The sequence below is a fragment of the Scomber scombrus genome, chromosome 14, assembly GCF_963691925.1.
Source record: "Scomber scombrus chromosome 14, fScoSco1.1, whole genome shotgun sequence".
Lineage (NCBI taxonomy): Eukaryota > Metazoa > Chordata > Actinopteri > Scombriformes > Scombridae > Scomber > Scomber scombrus.
This window is the reverse complement of record NC_084983.1, coordinates 10,880,805-10,897,883: the sequence shown is the minus strand read 5'-3', so window position 1 is coordinate 10,897,883 and position 17,079 is coordinate 10,880,805. Positions and strand designations below refer to the sequence as shown.

At 40.0% G+C, this 17,079-nt stretch overlaps 2 protein-coding genes across 2 annotated transcripts; one reads left to right on the top strand and one right to left on the bottom strand.

The window, feature by feature from the left end:
• The first annotated feature begins 1,733 nt into the window (after nucleotides 1-1,733).
• Nucleotides 1,734-6,720, top strand: hsd20b2 (hydroxysteroid (20-beta) dehydrogenase 2). The gene is made up of 11 exons (XM_062433648.1): nucleotides 1,734-1,884; nucleotides 3,023-3,069; nucleotides 3,256-3,331; nucleotides 3,408-3,518; nucleotides 4,440-4,507; nucleotides 4,613-4,657; nucleotides 4,778-4,812; nucleotides 4,906-4,987; nucleotides 5,128-5,193; nucleotides 6,342-6,491; nucleotides 6,577-6,720. The coding sequence occupies exons 1-11, from the start codon at nucleotides 1,734-1,736 to the stop codon at nucleotides 6,718-6,720; spliced, it is 975 nt and encodes a 324-aa protein (XP_062289632.1).
• Nucleotides 6,721-7,043: 323 nt separating this feature from the next.
• Nucleotides 7,044-16,491, bottom strand: slc12a9 (solute carrier family 12 member 9). Its single transcript, XM_062433711.1, has 14 exons — nucleotides 16,262-16,491; nucleotides 13,843-14,088; nucleotides 13,599-13,733; nucleotides 13,352-13,489; nucleotides 12,897-13,199; nucleotides 12,658-12,765; nucleotides 12,391-12,502; nucleotides 12,116-12,273; nucleotides 11,946-12,028; nucleotides 11,732-11,856; nucleotides 10,730-10,922; nucleotides 10,340-10,514; nucleotides 9,174-9,320; nucleotides 7,044-9,081 (listed from the first exon to the last, which is right to left on the bottom strand). The coding sequence occupies exons 2-14, from the start codon at nucleotides 14,045-14,047 to the stop codon at nucleotides 8,240-8,242; spliced, it is 2,724 nt and encodes a 907-aa protein (XP_062289695.1). The 5' UTR covers nucleotides 14,048-14,088; nucleotides 16,262-16,491; the 3' UTR covers nucleotides 7,044-8,239.
• Between the last annotated feature and the right edge of the window lie 588 nt (nucleotides 16,492-17,079).

Here is a 17,079-nt window from a genome sequence, read left to right as displayed (position 1 = left end):
AACAAACGTCTCAACTCTCATTTTATTCACTCAGCAGTGTCCAGTGTTCATCACCATGAAATAACATAACATTTTAACTTCAAAGTAAAGTTCAACTGCAGTGGTAGAACAGTATTTTTACCAAATATGTGATTGAAGCTCAAATAAAGCTTCCTTATACTCTGAACCACAGTGACTGAGCAGTTTATCTGAGAAATACAGTAAAGGGTTTGTTTTTAAATGATAACAAGCCTTTTCTCATCATTTGGATCATAGGACCGTGTATGTATGTACTGTACAATTGGAATTTCTGGACTATCAGAATGATTATCTTTCAGACATTTAATCACAAGCATTTTCAGTTTATCAATGTACAGACGCTGATCTTACATAAATGGGTAGGACTGTTTCTTCAGATTGTAACTGTTGCGAAGGTTTATCAGCTGTCAGAAAAAGTGTGACACGTCCATCTACTACGTTCTTGTTCTTATCTCTTAGACTCTGGAGGAGTCTCAGTTTTGTTTCAGGCTTTTGTGATTAGATGAAAGCCCTACCCACGTAATGAGGAGAGGTTATTATACTGAATGCGCTGTTGTGACCCCATGCTACGTCCCACAGTGTATTAAAGGGACAATTTTACACATCATGATGATGTCACGGTGATGTCATCAGGGTTATCTCAACTTGGGCTTGGAGACAAGACCACAGATCTATAACAGAAAGTGTACAGTTCAATCTGGGGGCACAGAGTTTGAAAAACATAAGATTCGATCAGGCAGGAAGGGTTTAGCAAAAGACAGATACATTTGAGTTGCATCATAGGAATTGTAGGATCTAGTGTTTTTAGAGTTTGACCTAAATTAGGGACTAACGGTAAGGGTTTTCAACTCTCTAATTCTGTCTCTTGTGAGTTTCCTAACCTAATACTAAATCACTGGACTACCCCTATAAGGCAAATTTCTTGTTTTAAAGGGTAGGTAGGTAGGATTGTTTGGGTCTGTCTTAAAACAACAGGTACCCATATAAATATTTATACTAGTTTTGCCATAATCATTCCTCCTGTTCATACTGGCTGTTGAACAAGAGCAAGATCCCCTCCAAATGCACTTTGAGTGTAATTGATGTAATATCCAGAGTCTTCATATGAGGCTTCAGCCGTCTGAATTAGGCACATCAATTGTATATCTTTCACAGTAGTCTTTTTTGTAAAATATTCCTTCTTTGTGTCTTGACTTGAAATATTGACTTGACTTGAAAGATTTATTTGATTTGACACATTTAAATGACTGAGGCCTCATATTAGCTTCAGATAATTTTTTTAATATACTTTAAACACACTTTTTCCTCTTTTTTCGGTCAGCAGCCTTCATTATGTTTTTTTTTGTTTTTGGATTTTTTGATAAATGTTTAACATTTGTTACTTATTGTGAAATGCCCTCTGCACAATGTTTGGACAGAAAATGATAAAGCATAACTTTATAATTGAATAGAGATTTAAAAGCTGAAACAGCTTCAGTTCAGTCAGCAGGGAGTCTGTAGGGTTCAAGTGCATTATGTGGGTCCTGGGGTTTGTTGTCTGACAAGCTCACCCTCATGATAGCAGCACACAGTGAGGGGTGGAGCAATATGGGAGGAGGACAGCAGATTAAAAAAAAGTTCTCATTGCCTCTAATATAAAATTTGGATTGACCACCTTTTAAAGCTTGTGCTCGTGTTACAACGGAATCCTGGTCAGGCAGAGGCTCTGCTGCAAAATGTCATTCACTAACGGATTGGCCATAGTTGGGGGATTAACTGTTGTTTTTCACCTGCTGAAACTGGCTTGGAAGAGTTGGTGTGGAATAAGAGAGTTTGTTTTATCAAAGTTTTGGCAAGTGAATTTAAGGACATATGGACAATGGGCAGGTAAAGTCAAAGAACAAGTCTCTTTCGGGTTGTTTTTTATTGCAAATCAAAGATGTTAACTGTGTCAGATTTAAGCTGTTTAGTACTTGGACACTGTGACCTAACCTGTGAATCTGTGAATCTGTGTGCGTGTGTGTGTGTGTGTGTGTGTGTGTGTGTGTGTGTGTGTGTGTGTGTGTGTGTGTGTGTGTGTGTGTGTGTGTGTGTGTGTGTGTGTAAAAACTATTGCAAATGAAACCATGCTGTACAGCCACAGGTGGATGATGAAATTCATATTAACGCTTATAGTTAAAGTGAGAATAACACAGAGTGCATGAAGCTGAGGTTGTGGGAATATGTGTACTTTCTTGCAACATTAACTCCCATCAGCAGCACACTGCAAGCTTCCTCTCTGTGTTGCCTGTTCGATAAGGGACTTGATAAGATGCTCACATTCCAACTAGATGGGACATTTCCGCCTTATTGCCTGCAAACATTTAAGCAACTTCAGTTTTAATTTAAAGTAAATTATCTAATTCTAAGGTTGTGCAGATTTTGTCATTTGTTACACATTTCCTGATGAAAAAAAACATTGGGAATTTTGTGTCCAAATAGTGCACACATAAGAAGAAGAAAATAAACGGTGCCTCTTGTCTTGGGTTTCTGTATGACCAGGATCAGATCCACACAACGTGCAGTGGTTTTTTTTGGCTAAGCAAAATGGGAGGTTACCTGTCTTCTGCATTTTCCTCCTCGTCCTCTTACTTTTCCTCTCTACTCTGCATCTTTCTATAGTTTGAAATGTATAATTGTGTGCAGTATTTTTGCCATTATCGAACTGCAGTGTAGGAGTTTGTCGGCGTGATCGTGGTAATGTTTCAACACAAGAGGAAAAAATAAATAAACTGACCATGAGATTCAGACAAGCTGCCAATGGTTTGTTACTTTAGCTGAGAAACCAAACATAACCCCTCTTCTAATGGCAGGTGTAATATTTAACTTTCAACCTTTTACATAGTCTTTCAGATCAGGCTACAGATTAAGATTTTCTCATCATTGCTTGAGCACCATTTCAAACAAATGGACATAGATTTTAATTGTTCTAAAACAACAGAAAATGTGATTTTTGTAACATGTCTGTGCTTTCTCCTGTGTGCAGTTGTCACTGGTGCCACATCTGGAATTGGTAAAGCTTATGCGATAGAGGTAAGTGTCCAACTTACCTCTAAAACAATGTATCTCTGTTTTTGGACCAAATTCGCAAATTTGGGTCATTTGGTCCATATTTTTAAACTGTTTCGGATTTGAGTGTTTAAGATGTAATCAGTTCAGAGCTTTATTGTTTATTAAGAGGCCGACCAAACTTGTTTTTTTTTTCATCTTTCTTTCCAGCTGGCACGAAGAGGCCTGGATGTTGTTTTGGTAAGCAGATCTTATGACAAGCTTCAAATGGTGGCCAAAGAGATAGGTGAGTCAAATGAAAATATTGGTGTTCAAATAAACTTATGTGCAACTCTAAAACAGAAATAATATTTTTCCTCTAGAGCATCAGTATGGACGAAGGACTCGGACCATCCAAGTGGACTTCATGGACGGCCACAGTATCTACCATGTCATAGCCAAGGGACTAAGGGGCCTGGAGATTGGAATTCTGGGTAATGGGACAACTAATCATAGGACAGAGGAAACACATGAGAAGTTATTCAAATATGTTAAAAGATTAGAAAAATTGGAGGAAAACAGTTGATAGTCTAGTCTTACAAGAGAGCTTCAATGTAGTACACAGTTGCTTTAGACAGCATGACCTAACAGTTATCAGCACTTTCTGGTTGAAGGAATAGTTGATATATTGGAAAATATGCTCACTCACTGTCTTGCAGACAGTTAGATGAGCAGTTTGATACCACTCTCGTGTCTGTACGCTAACTAAGAAGCTAGCATGAGGGAGGCGATAAGCCTAGCTTAACATTAACACCAGAAACAGAAGGCGACAGCTGGTCTTGCTCTGTCCAAAGATAACCAATTCCAAAGTGAACGGCAAAAAGTCTGTGGTATTATGTCTGTGAAAATGTCTCTGCTGGGCACAGCAAATTCCTCGATTTGCTTCCTATTGCCTGGCAACCTCCCAGTTACAGCAAGACTCCAGCAAGTCACTGCATCAGGCCAAAGCATGGTCAAAAATATAATACCTGGCAAAACCATGACATCTTTTGTACAGTTCAGATTTTTGTACTGATTAAATAAGACATCATTTGTTTATTAGTGAGCTTCAGGGGTGCTGCTGGGCAGATTTTGTTATCTTTGGGCAGAGCTACACATTACCTCCTGTTTCTGGTCTTTGTGCTAAACTAAGCTAACTGACTGTAGGCTGGAGTTTTATATCTACTTTACTAATATTAGAGCACTATCAATCTTCTCATCTAAATCTTTGCAAAAATGAAGAGAAGTGTATTTTCCAAAGTGCCAAACTATTCTTTCACAGACTCTTCCATCTGCAGCTCCACAGAGAATAGATTCATCATAATAAGAAAACATGTTTAATAATTAAGTTTCTTCTTTGTGTCTTTCTAACCTAGTTAATAATGTGGGAATGACCTATTCTGAACATTTCGCCTATTTCCTGGAAACACCAGATGCTGAACAGGTAAGTTTTGCATTTTATTGACAATGGACTGGATGTCAGTCTTAAGAAAGGACGTGTTTATTTGTCGCTCACCTACAGTTTCCTTTTTGTGTTTATTCCGACAAGAAAATCACTCAGGTTATCAACTGTAACGTGCTGTCTGTCCCTCAGGTAAAGTGGATGAGTATATACTGTGTGTGCAAGTTTTTCAATGTTTTTTGTAATTGAATATAGCTGTACAGTATAAAAAACAAAATAATGATGATGATTTATATTGTGTTTTTTACTCAGATTACAAGATTGGTTCTTCCAGGCATGGTTGAAAGGTACTTTCAAAGACATCCAGAAATTAACAGTGGATATGACATAATAAGATAAAAGATACATTTATCGATGTTTATCTCTCATTTCCTCTCCAGAGGGAAAGGGCTGATCATCAATGTTTCCTCTCTAGTGGGAAAACGTCCACAGCCTTTGTTGTCCCTCTATTGTGCCACCAAGGTACTTCATCATCCAAATATTCTGTTGATTTCATGCATATCATGTTAATTTGGATCACACTCAGGCATTCACTGATTAGTGCACATCACTCACCTGTCAGTGTGCTTGTTTTGTGACTTTGACTTTCTTTTTTATTTCAGATTTTTGTAACATATTTCTCTCAGTGTCTGTCTGCTGAGTACAAGTCAAAGGGAATTACTGTTCAGGTAAAGTGTGTGACATTAACTGAAGTCCAAAACTGAACTGAAAACTGCAAAATCACATTCACTCTGAAGTACTAACTACTGGTGAACAACATATTTTAGGGCTGATTCTTCTGGGACTCACTGCTATATATTTGCACACACATAAAAAACTGTCTACTTTAAGAAAACAGGTTTAACTGGAATACCGTTACATGTAAATGAAAATGTACACGCTAAAGAATAAACATTCAGACTCATTTTACAAATTAAGGAAACCCGAGACTAATAAAATGTAACATATGAAAAAAAAACTCTTATAAAGGAGATGTTCTATATTATTAAACCATAATAGTCTTGTTTTCTTAAAAACAACACATTATTGAAACCTATTTCCAAGGCAAGGGGACTTGTTTTCAAGAAATACATCAGTATCAGGAATGAAGAGAGAATAATGCAGATCACTTTAAAACATTAATAGATTTAAACTTAATAACCATATAGAGAATGAAAATAGGTTGAAATTATTTTTTGTGTTAGTAAGTTGGTTAGGTATTCCATCACTGACTTACAGTCAGAAATACTTTAAGGACTCTGTAGGGGCGGCTGCAACTCAGAAGGTCGGCACCTTGCATAGCAGCCTCTGCCATCAGTGTGTGAATGTGTATGAATGGATAATTGTGGCATGTCGTGTAAAGCGCTTTCAGTGGTCAGAAGACTAGAGAGGCATTATTTCAATGCAGTCCATTTACCATAATAGATAAAAGCTTTGTAAGTGTGAGATTTTTTATCTGGTTTTCATTTACCAAAACCTTTACTAAAGAAGATAAAAACAAAAACAGAATGTGAGTGTACTGAAGTTAGTTAAGCCACATTTGAAGCTGCTCTGTATGCAGCACTCCACTCACAGAACAGCCAAAGACTAATTTAAACTGTGTGTATTTATATGTTAGACAAACATATAGCTCATAAAATGAACCTTTGTCCCCTGCTGCTCTCAGTCAGAATCAGGTTATCTTCCTCTTTGTTAATCTGCTGCATGTTGAGCTGCATCGTCATCACACGATGCTTTGGACTAAAACCTTGTGTTTTTGCTTAAACTGAAAATTACTTTGATTTTAAGTCCATCTTATACACATTTCATGATGTGCAACTGTTAATTTTCCTCCCAGTGTGTGGCCCCCTTCATGGTGTCCACCAACATGACATTCAACATGGCGGTCAACTGCTTCGTAAAGAGTGCTTCAGGGTACGCCCGTGAGGCCTTGAACACTGTTGGTCATTCCATCTACACCAGCGGCTGTCTGTCCCACGCAGTGCAGGTCAGAGTGATTAAATTGCAATGACTCGCAATTTTTTAACTGCAGGATCCTAACGTCTCTCCTTCTCTTTCCTGTCATCATACAGGACCTTGCTCTCACAATACTCCTGCCGGACTGGCTTCGTATGTCATCATTCTTTGTCACAAAGCTACGAAACCTCGCAAAAAAGAGTATACATGGAAGAAGAATGTACAAGGAAAAGGAATGGTTCAGTCAAAAAGAGGAGTAAGCACTGGATTACTGACATGAAGCTACATACATGCAAAAAATCCAGAAACTTCTTCATTACTGGTCCACTAGCAATAGTAATGGTGTGTGTAATATCATAGCATGGTTACTGTAATACATAAACTCCATTATACATGTAAATACTGTTATATATTTTGTAAAAAAAAAATTCATTTATTTCACTACGATTATTTTTTATTTATGTAGCGAACAGTTCAACAGCCTTAATCGCTGGATTTTGGGTCTACTGGGGAGAATAAAAGACTTTTCTATTTATATTGCTTCTATTACTATTTATATAATTACTGTACATTTGACAGATGGCACAATCTCTGCTTTTATTGCATTCAAGCAATCTTTTAAATACACATTTTCTGTTAGGAATTTACAATGTTACAGTTACAAAGATGACAATGCACACAGTACATTTGGCATACATTTTCTCCTGTGACAAACAGCGATTTAATATGTTTATCCACAGTAATGACCATTAGTATATAGAATAATCTGTACTTTAATTCTTTCTCAGTGACCAAAGATGGAGCATGCCAAATCATGCAAGATGCTTTTTCAGCAACTTCCTGATTGTGTTTTGCTAACAGGTCCATGCAGTGTGGAATGCAACTGTTGACTGTGTTATTTTGTGTCTTATAAATATAGTAAATTACTTGTGACACCTTGCTTTGGTTACAATCTTGACTTGGTCTGAATCCTCAATGGTCCTGGTCCTGTCTGAGACTGAATTATGATGGTCCCAACCATCAGTGTGACTCCTTTTGATATATTTATGCTGTTCATCATTCTTAGGTCAAATGTTCAAAAAATGTTCCCTTTGTGAAGCCTAGAGAAACACATTTAACAGCAAAGGAAAACATGTTTGCATTGAAAACAAAAATCAGAACTCGCTCCAGCTCAGAGAAAAAGTCTTTGCATCACTTGGTCCAGCAACAAGGGGAAATGTGAGAATTAAGGAAAAGCAAGCAGCAAAAAATAAGTTAAAAAGAGTAACTTTGGTGTTCCCGAATAAAGTGTTTTTTTTTTTTACCGTGGTCCATCTTTTTATCCCTGAAATTACATATAGACATTTTTATATTTAATGTCCTAGACAACCTGTATGATCATAACAAACTGTTTTTGTTCGGAATTATACATATCAACATGAATTATATGCACAAACGTCAGTTATTCTCCCATTCATCGGCTCTATCACCAAGCCCGTTCAAGTATATGAAAATAGGAAAATATCCTATTTGAATGCAAAAACCTGTGTTTTTAAAAAGCACACTTTTTTAAGCTCCAGTAAAACAACAAAAAAGTACAAAAAGCTGTATGAGTTTGAAGTATAGTTTTGAGTGACTGGTGCTACATACTGTATTGTACCTTAGCATTCACTTTTTATTACACTATGTGTTTATTTTGTGTAACCAGAATTTATTCTTATGCACACTTAAGTAAGCTTAAGACGTTATGCATGTACAATAACAGATGATGTAACAGACAAAACTTAAGAGTGCACATGCTCAGAGATCAGTGTATGTCACTGGGGTGACACCATGAATAAGCAGCGTTGGACCTAAACCATTGGTCACCACTTCCAGCTGAGTTAAGTACTGCTGTGCCTGGCTGTGATGAGCAGGAGGTCGAGGTAAATACAGGAAGCGAACAGCAGCTTGGGAGCTGTGCTCCATCAACAAGCAGTTCACTGCCGATAAAAAGTCATCGGACAGAGCTTGGTTGGGTTCTGCATGGTGCCCACCCTCAGGCTGAGTGTGGTGCTGCACCACAGAGTCCCATGGCACGATCTTTATGGATGCCCTGATTCTCAGCTTCTTCAGCAACTCTAGAAAAGTCTCTTCATTTACCCCCCAGCCCTGGTCTTGGCACTCGGTCTCCACATTCAGGAAGATTCTCATTCTTGCATGGCGCCATTTGTTGGACATGTTAAGCACACAGGCCATCTGCAGCAAAAAGAGGCTGCACACGTCCTCATAATCTCGGCTGCCTGGCTGAAGCAGGTTGAAAGGCCACACATCTATAGTCCGCTCTGACCCATCGACCTTGCTATCTTTACCCTCTCCTTCCAACTGGAAGAAATATCGGCCGAGGCACACGTTCTTGTTCATTTTAATGGCATCAGAAATGATCCCAACATATTCCTCTGGTGATAGCCAGCGTGGGCTCTCAACGTGTCGGACTGGGGGGAAATGAGCCTGTAAAGAAGGCAGGTCAATCCCAAAATTATATTCGCCTTCGCTGCTTTGTCCTATTGATGAATCACAGAACGCACTATCTTGTAAGAAGAAGTCTTCGGGAGTGCTGCTGTCATAGAAACCCAAGATCAGCATGTTTGGCTTCATGCCACCTTGTAGAGAAATACAGAAAAGCACCAAGAGTCACCAAATGCAAATAAAGCAGTATCGTAACCTGCGCTGAATGATGGCAATAAGAGCTTACCCAGGCCTGTGATTCGCAGCAGATGCTGTGTTCCCTGTCTGACAGAAGGAGACAACGTCAGGTCTACAAAAGCCTTCACCCCGAGTTTATCAACTAGGCTCAACCAGAAGTTGTACTGTTGCTGGACTGGGTCTGACGGCAGGGAATCTAAAACACAGGAGTTGCAGAAATTAATATACTGTAGACATAAATAAACAGTAATACAATACAGGACTTCATCCCATAGATGCAAAACACTTTTCACAGTTCAGTGGTGCTGCTGGAAGGAGGCAAGTATGCAATGATCATTTGAGTGACTCCTGATGGCCACCAGAGAGCAGAAAGGCAAACTTGGAATCAGAGAACAAATTAAAGTATAAGGATGCAGGTTATTTCTGAATCCTTTATGTGCATCACACATAAAAACTGGATTTATTTTCTACAGTTTAGAGAGAATATGTACAAAATAAACAAAAACTGGATATTTCGCTGAATTCCAAACTGTCTGGTTTAAAACTCCCTTGGTGACTGTAGGTCTGATACCTCAGTGGTACAGAGAAAACTTAATCTCTTATTAATAATGCAAGAGATGAGTGTGACAGAAAGGACCAGCAGATGGAAAGTGAAAGCCTAATGAGGAAGTTTTCCAGATAGTATGTGTGGGGTTTAGGTGGGCCTGTCAGAGACACAACTTTAGAGATATGCAGCTTATTTCCGCATTTCATGCTCATACTGTTAATTTGTTTGCAGACCAAATGATAAAAAAATATATCACATGACACCATTTTACTTCAATACATGAAGCATACATCAAAAGAGGGCTAAACATTAAACAAGAAAAGATTTCTGCTACTAAACCTTCCTATAAATACACAGTATCATTCAGTCTATTAACCACAACAAAACAGGAAGTGAATGAATCGGTTGTGCACATGAGAAATAATAGAATGAGTCGTTGTGGCCTTTAAACAAATTAAAATGAGACTGCATTCATATAATGACAGCGATTACATTTTGTCTGCAGTAGTTGAAGGACTGTATTTAACCTGGGCCTTTTGAAAAAGAAAAAATCGCTGGTGGCAGAGAGATCTGTTTCAGTAGTTACGCAAAGAAATAGATTCAAAGATAAGAATAATTTAATACTGTTAGCTGCAGATGGCCAGCACAGACCATCCACTGAGCATTACCCAGATCTCCCAGCTGCACGTGGCCCAACACATACAACCCTCCCTTCTTCAGCTGGTTGACAAACAGAATGAGCTGACACGAAGAGCGAGGATTGGCCACCATTAACAACACCTGAGGCCTCCAGAACTTCACGTGGTCTTTCCTCACATCCAGCATCAACAGATATTTGCGCACCTAAACCACAGAGGAGAGAGGAAAACAGGACTGATGACAAACTGTACTGCCTGTCTGGTTGTGTGTGTGTGTGTGTGTGTGTGTGTGTGTGTGTGTGTGTGTGTGTGTGTGTGTGTGTGTGTGTGTGTGTGTGTGTGTGTGTGTGTGTGTGTGTGTGTGTGTGTGTGTGTGTGTCTGCATGCATCCAGATACCTGATAGTTACTTCCATACATACCTGATGGAAGATGAGAGCCTGGCTGATGTAGCCCCAGCTGCTGGTGGGCGATCTGTAGTGAAGGAAAAGCAGCAGCAGTAACAGCAGGACGATGCTGCCGGAGGAGTACACGGGGTTAATGACGAACATCATCACTAAACAGCTCAGAATCCCCAGCAGGCAGGTGTGCCAGGAGAAGAGCTGGAAGGTCGGTCTGTTAAACATACAGAGACAAAAAAGAAGTGGAGAGAGGATATAAATATCACTTTTACTGTCCCATAAAATACATGACCGTCACATATCCAAGCAAGGCATTAGAGCCACTTATCAAATAGAGAAGCACTTGTAAAAGAGAAATGCAGTATTCAATTTGCTTTTTAGTTTCATTACTTAAAATGTATAATAAGTTCCTTAATTAACTTGAGCCCAGAGAGTACACTATATCCTTATAATGGTTGACTTGTTTTATTATGTTTTGCTGCCATGTATAATTTTTTTGTTTGTTTTATTGAAGCATGAATCAATTATATGCTTGAATTTTGTAGCTTCAGTGGACATTTTCAAGAAACATTTGGTTCTCAACAGCTGATGATGGGTTTTTTTACTACGATACATGATGTTGTGGACTGGTACTTACATCTCTGGCTTTCAAATGCCACTTTTTGAACCTGAAATAAACACTTTTCCCAACTACTTTACCTTTTCATCTTTTTTAGCATCACTGAGCGATTAAAGTGTGCCTGATTTTTTTGTTACTTCCTGGGCCGGAATTTAAGACCACTCTAAAATGGTGGAAAATGGTACTATGAATATGTGACATTTCAGCAGCAAAAGCCTAAATCAGGTCATCCTCAGGAAGTATTATTTACCTCAACAGCAGATGTTCTTGTTGAATTACTGCTAAACATGTTTGTAATTTTATACTGAAAATTTGACCGTTTGATTAAATTACAGGCTGATGACTGTGATACATACGTGTCACTTATACAGGTCAGTAAAGATCTATTTGTTTTTTCTGATTACCTGAAATTTGGTGCTGAAGCCCATTCAAGAGCCAAACAGGCCAAGTCGACCGCAGCGTAGGCGAGCAAGTAGAAAACTGTCACCAAACTTGCTATAGCGTTGAGCTGGCCTGCAAACACCACACACTGTAACAAAAACACACCACAACCAGCAGGTTATGACATCAGTTGTAGATCTGAAAATACAGACCACACACTCCTGAAACTCCACTCACCTGGGCCAGACCCCAGGTGTAAAGCACTGCCACCCATGGATTCCCTGAGCTTGATGTGATGGCAGCTGGAGCTAACGGCAAACCTGTAGGAAAAAATAAAAGTCTCTTAGAAAAATGACTCAGCACACAAAAGAGGTGCTGCTATGATGAGTAAAAACCACAAGCCCTACCAAAGAGTTGATCCAGAGCAAGAGCATGCAGGATACGGGACGCTCCGATCATAGAGCACATTGCAGCTGACAGAGAAGCGCAGTATATCCCGATGGTGACAAACGGAGACCAAAGGTTTATTCGCTGTAAAAACCCATAATCCTGAATCAACAGGGTCCTAAAGAAAAAAAAACAAATCACATCTAATTTGCATCATATCACAACTGCTCATTTGACAGTTGATCTAATTTAAAAGTATTAATATCCAACGATGCTATTACGAGCCATTTCAGACCTGTCACACGTGGCGCTGACCAAGAGGAAGAGGAGGACGTAGACTATGAACGTGTATAAGACGGCTATGATGGTGCCTTTAGGTATGGAGACACTTGGAGTCTTCAGCTCCCCTTCAGAGACACACGGAGAAAGAGCAAACATCAATTTTGCATAACGGCAAGATTCTAGTTCACAGGACACTACACATCCATTTGAAGCAATGACTTTGTAATTGTCTTCACTGCAATGTGATTACACATTTAATGTTAGGACAACAAGCTTTAACCTGACATGTTGGCTCCGGCCATGATTCCAGTGCAGCTGGTGAACATGACGGCAAACACGGTGGCAAAAGACATGACAGAGTTGGTGCTGTAGTCCAAAGAGTAACCAGCTGGAGAGAAAAATGAGGAACAGCAGCGAGACGTTTATAGATAACCCCTAAATTTATAAGTGTCATATATCTCTACCAGTGAACGTACTTTCACATCCTCACAAACCCCCCAAAATGCTGCTAATACTCACAGCCCAGGTTGTTCCTCAGTGTGTTAGCACTGAAGCCTGTGTAGCTGGCATTGTAGCGGAGGGTCTGATTGCCAGGACCCGGATGGGTGATGACGAAGTTCTGAGGTTTGACTGCCACAGAACTGATGAAGATTGACAGCAGTGATACAGTGACCACCAGCAGGATGATGAAGGCAGTGCGGGAGTAGATATGAGCACCCACCAGACAAACAAGCAGACACAGCAGCAAGACTACCGCAGAGTACAGCACCGTGTACCAGTAACCCTGAGGAAGCACCCGCACCCCCTCAGACACAGATGACTCTAAAACAGGAAGGAAACCAGAAGGAAAACTGACAAAGCTTTAAAAAAAAAAGCTTTTGGGGGGGCGGGGGGGGGTTTATGCAGAGACTAAGTCATTCAGAAAAACTGGTAAGACAAACAGATCATAACCAAAAAAATCAATCAAAACTTACCAGGATCTGAACCAAATATATCAAGTATGGCCTCCACAAGACCAAGAACGTACTCTCCACACGCACACACTTTGGCTAAGAAGAACATCAAACCGATGCTTCCTCCAAACTCTGGGCCCAGTGAACGACTGATCATGTCTGATCCAATTTAGTCAGGGATGATGTTTAAAATGAGATGAATGAAGCTACAGGAAAAACTCAAGAAATAAATAAACATTTTAAAAACTTGTTTGGTTTGTAAGGATACAGTAGGCTCCACCGCCTTGTATGGCACCATTGGTGGAGATGGCACAGATGGACAGTATTGTAAGAGATATGATGGTGTAGGCTACAATTACCATTGAAAGACCCTGTACCAGCCCCGCGTGACCAACCACAAAGCCTGCAAAGGGAGATCATGTCAGTGTTAGTCACTGCAGTACAATGACTCAGTGAAATGGAGCGTCGTACAACCCAAAACCAAATTTTATGTTTATTATCTCTTCCCTCACCGGTTCTCAGAAACAGAACAATGCTGAACATGGAGAGGATGGTCGGCACCATCACTCCGAAAAATGTGTTCAGTTTTCGAGGGTCTTTACTTGGTGACCCAGCGTTGGATTCGGGGCTGCCATCTGACACAGCGCCACATGCCACTGAGGTCACACTCAGACCACACACTCCTGTGTTGATCAGAGGGGTGCGTTCGTTTGACATGGTTGCTGAGGAGAGCTTCGTAGGATTAGTCTATCTGTCCTCTGAGAAAGACACAAATGAAGACAGACACATAATTTAATTACAAAATGTATAACATGCTTTTTGGCCACTGTCTGTAAAAAAACAAAACTATTATATATGTCTACAGTATATGCCTGGTTATGTCCGTTTTGTGTGTAGAGCTGAAACAATTACTCTATTTGTTGATCAACAAATAATTCCCATTTGTCATTTTTAAGCAAAAAGCCAAATACTTTTGGTTGCCGAAAATTAACCATTAACTTTGATCGCTCCTCCTCATTAAGCCCCAAATGCAAATATTTCTCTCAAATTATCTCTCATATGCAGTTCTCATTTTTTTCTAGACGTGTGAATTAAGTGAACAGCAGCAAGGTAAAGGATGAAACATGTCCTGCACAAAGTCCACTTTAAAGCAGGATTTGGTGCCAACTTTGCACTCTTGTTAAACATTGACTATTTATTAGTCCCTCCCACTAACTAAGGATTTTGGTATAATATCACAGTATACAGCTTTTTAAAACTTTTTCAAAGAAATCTAGCAACAAGCCCCAAGCAAACACCGACATATGCAGTCCTACACCCATGCACACCCTGAGGTGTTTTTGAGCCTGCTAAAATTAAAGATAATCATCATGTGCACAGTAGCACATGCCGTCACATGAATGCTTCCAGCTTCTAGTAAATAAATTCTTTACTCTAAAGAGTTGTCATAACTTTTAGCAGCTGAGGAGATTAAAATCTACAGCCAATTCTGAACATATTTGAACTTTTAACAGTATAAATCAAAATGTGCAACCACTGGTTTAATTTTTACAAGTCAGATTCAGTACTTTAACAGAGATTGAAGTGGCTCAACACAAGTATGCAAATGAAATCCAGGAAATTCAGCAGCTCCCGGGCACTGCACAGTCACCTGATACTAACATGTAGGCTGATTCATCTGACCTGTTCTGTAACCTTTCTATGCAATCACCCTTTATTGCTTCTTTGCAGTCCTCACTGTAGGCAAAAATGATTTTCTTTCTATACAAAAAAACTCCATCAGAGAGAGCCGCTGTGGCTTCTCTTCTTAATGAAAGCTACTCACACCTTAGGTTGGTATTTGAAGTCAGCTGATTCACAGCTGCTCGTCTGTTTTGGCATTCAAGTCAAACTAGAAGATATCTCAACTGAGCAGCAGGCACTTCTGTGCACAGGTGACCTTGGTTGTTTGCTTCCTCTCACATGCCGGGATTCACCTTTACAATTATACCTCATTGTTTTCATCACTGAAGCTGTTGCCAAACCTGCCTCAACACCGGCCCTCTCTGAAAATGATTAGATCTGCTCCTGGGTCACATGATGGGAAACCCTGAGTAATACAAAGGTTATACACAACTGAGCATGATGAGACATGCACGGGACCTCCTAGTCATATTTTGAGGATGTCTACTTGAGGTTTGTAAATTTATAATGAGCATTTTTTATTATTTCTGTAGAAAAAAATAAGCATATTAATCAGTCATTTCAATCTTTGATGCCCAATTTGACAGATGAATAACCTATAAACTTCCAGTGAGCTGTAGGCATTTCTATCCACCACTAGTCCATTTGTCTTATAGTTGTGCAACAATCACAAGTAACTGTGAAGATTAATGTGATGAGACAGATTCTCAGTCCAAACATGGTGTGATGACTTGTCAGTTGTTTTTAACAGGGAAGTTGATCATTGAATGGGAACTGAACACATGAGGTGACCCACAGCCTATCAAGTTGTCATTTTTTTAGTTCCTGCATGTTGTTGGTGCTGAAAGATAACTGGTATTCCTGATGTTGATGCAGACCGACTGAAACAACCTAAAAGGGCTCTCTGAGGGTCCCCTAACCCTACTTTTAAGCAAGTCGGTTCAAATAAATCACCTTTTCTGTTTTTGCGTAGTACGAGGGTGGAGCAAATGCGGCACGCAAACTTGACGTATTTTGTGAGACAAAAATGTAAAACACAGATGCACAATGCAGTACAGCTGTTTGGGGGTAAATGTGTGTTTACGTTTTGAGGCGCTCAGCCAGGAAGTGACCACGCCGGCGGAGGCAGTAATAAAACTACGCACAATCTAAAGTGCTGGTGCACCGTGTGTCATCCAGCCAGCAACATCCAGGCTGTTTACGACAGGACGCACCCTGCTGAAACACACCGAGGATAGTCAAACTTACCGCTGAGCCGTCCTGACACAGTTTGATCCACTTCCTGCTCGAGAGCTCCTTCAGATGCTGCGCTGTCTCTGCGCGCCTCAGCTGGATGTGTTCAGCAGCAGATGTGCCAGGTCAGATGCGCAGTGGACAGGCAGATGTAGCCGTAGCAGGCCGGCGGACAGAGCTGAGTTGTCCCCAGAGTTTGGATGCTGTGAAAGATGTGCTGCCCAATAATAACACCGCAGCCATGGCACGCCTCGTCCCTCTGTTATTTGTTAAGAAGTGTCACGGGAGAGCATAAACAGCCCATGTGACTGACAAAAGGGGAGGGTAAAAATATCCAAAATAACCACTCCCCTTATTTTACAGAGCACATGTGACGTCAGTGAAATTATAAGTAAAAATAGTGTAAAGTACGGCTGATTTCACTTTTTAAAATCTATTTTACGCACAACAAAAAACTTGTGGATGTACACACACAGATGATAATGTAAAGTTGTACTATAGGCTGGACTGTTATTACATTTCTGCACAGCAGGGGTCTCTATTGTCACAAAGATAATACTCAGTCATGGTGGTGAGCTAAACTACTGAACATGACAAGGTTAAAATAATGGATTTTTACACATAAAAATAGACAATTAAAAAAAGGGAAAAGCCAATGAATATATGTTCTAGCCTACAACATCCATTCTAGAAAGAAACCAGCTCAGCAGGTTACAGGAGGGTTATATGGAGGTTTGGGAAGTATTTACTGACTGTAAATTGTCTTTGGGGGGGGGGGGGGGGGGGGGGGGGGGGGGGGAGTCAGTTTATGTCTTATAACATCAACCACACAT

Excerpts from the sequence above, each read along its gene's own strand:
- slc12a9 (XM_062433711.1), bottom strand. The coding sequence starts at position 14,047 with ATGTCAAACGAACGCACCCCTCTGATCAACACAGGAGTGTGTGGTCTG. Across the intron at positions 11,857-11,945 it reads ACACCTGGGGTCTGGCCCAG|TGTGTGGTGTTTGCAGGCCA; the intron begins GTGAGTGGAGTT and ends TTTTTGTTACAG. Across the intron at positions 10,515-10,729 it reads AGGCTCTCATCTTCCATCAG|GTGCGCAAATATCTGTTGAT; the intron begins GTATGTATGGAA and ends TCTGTGGTTTAG.
- hsd20b2 (XM_062433648.1), top strand. The coding sequence starts at position 1,734 with ATGTCATTCACTAACGGATTGGCCATAGTTGGGGGATTAACTGTTGTT. Across the intron at positions 3,519-4,439 it reads CCTGGAGATTGGAATTCTGG|TTAATAATGTGGGAATGACC; the intron begins GTAATGGGACAA and ends TTTCTAACCTAG. Across the intron at positions 4,988-5,127 it reads CCCTCTATTGTGCCACCAAG|ATTTTTGTAACATATTTCTC; the intron begins GTACTTCATCAT and ends TTTTTATTTCAG.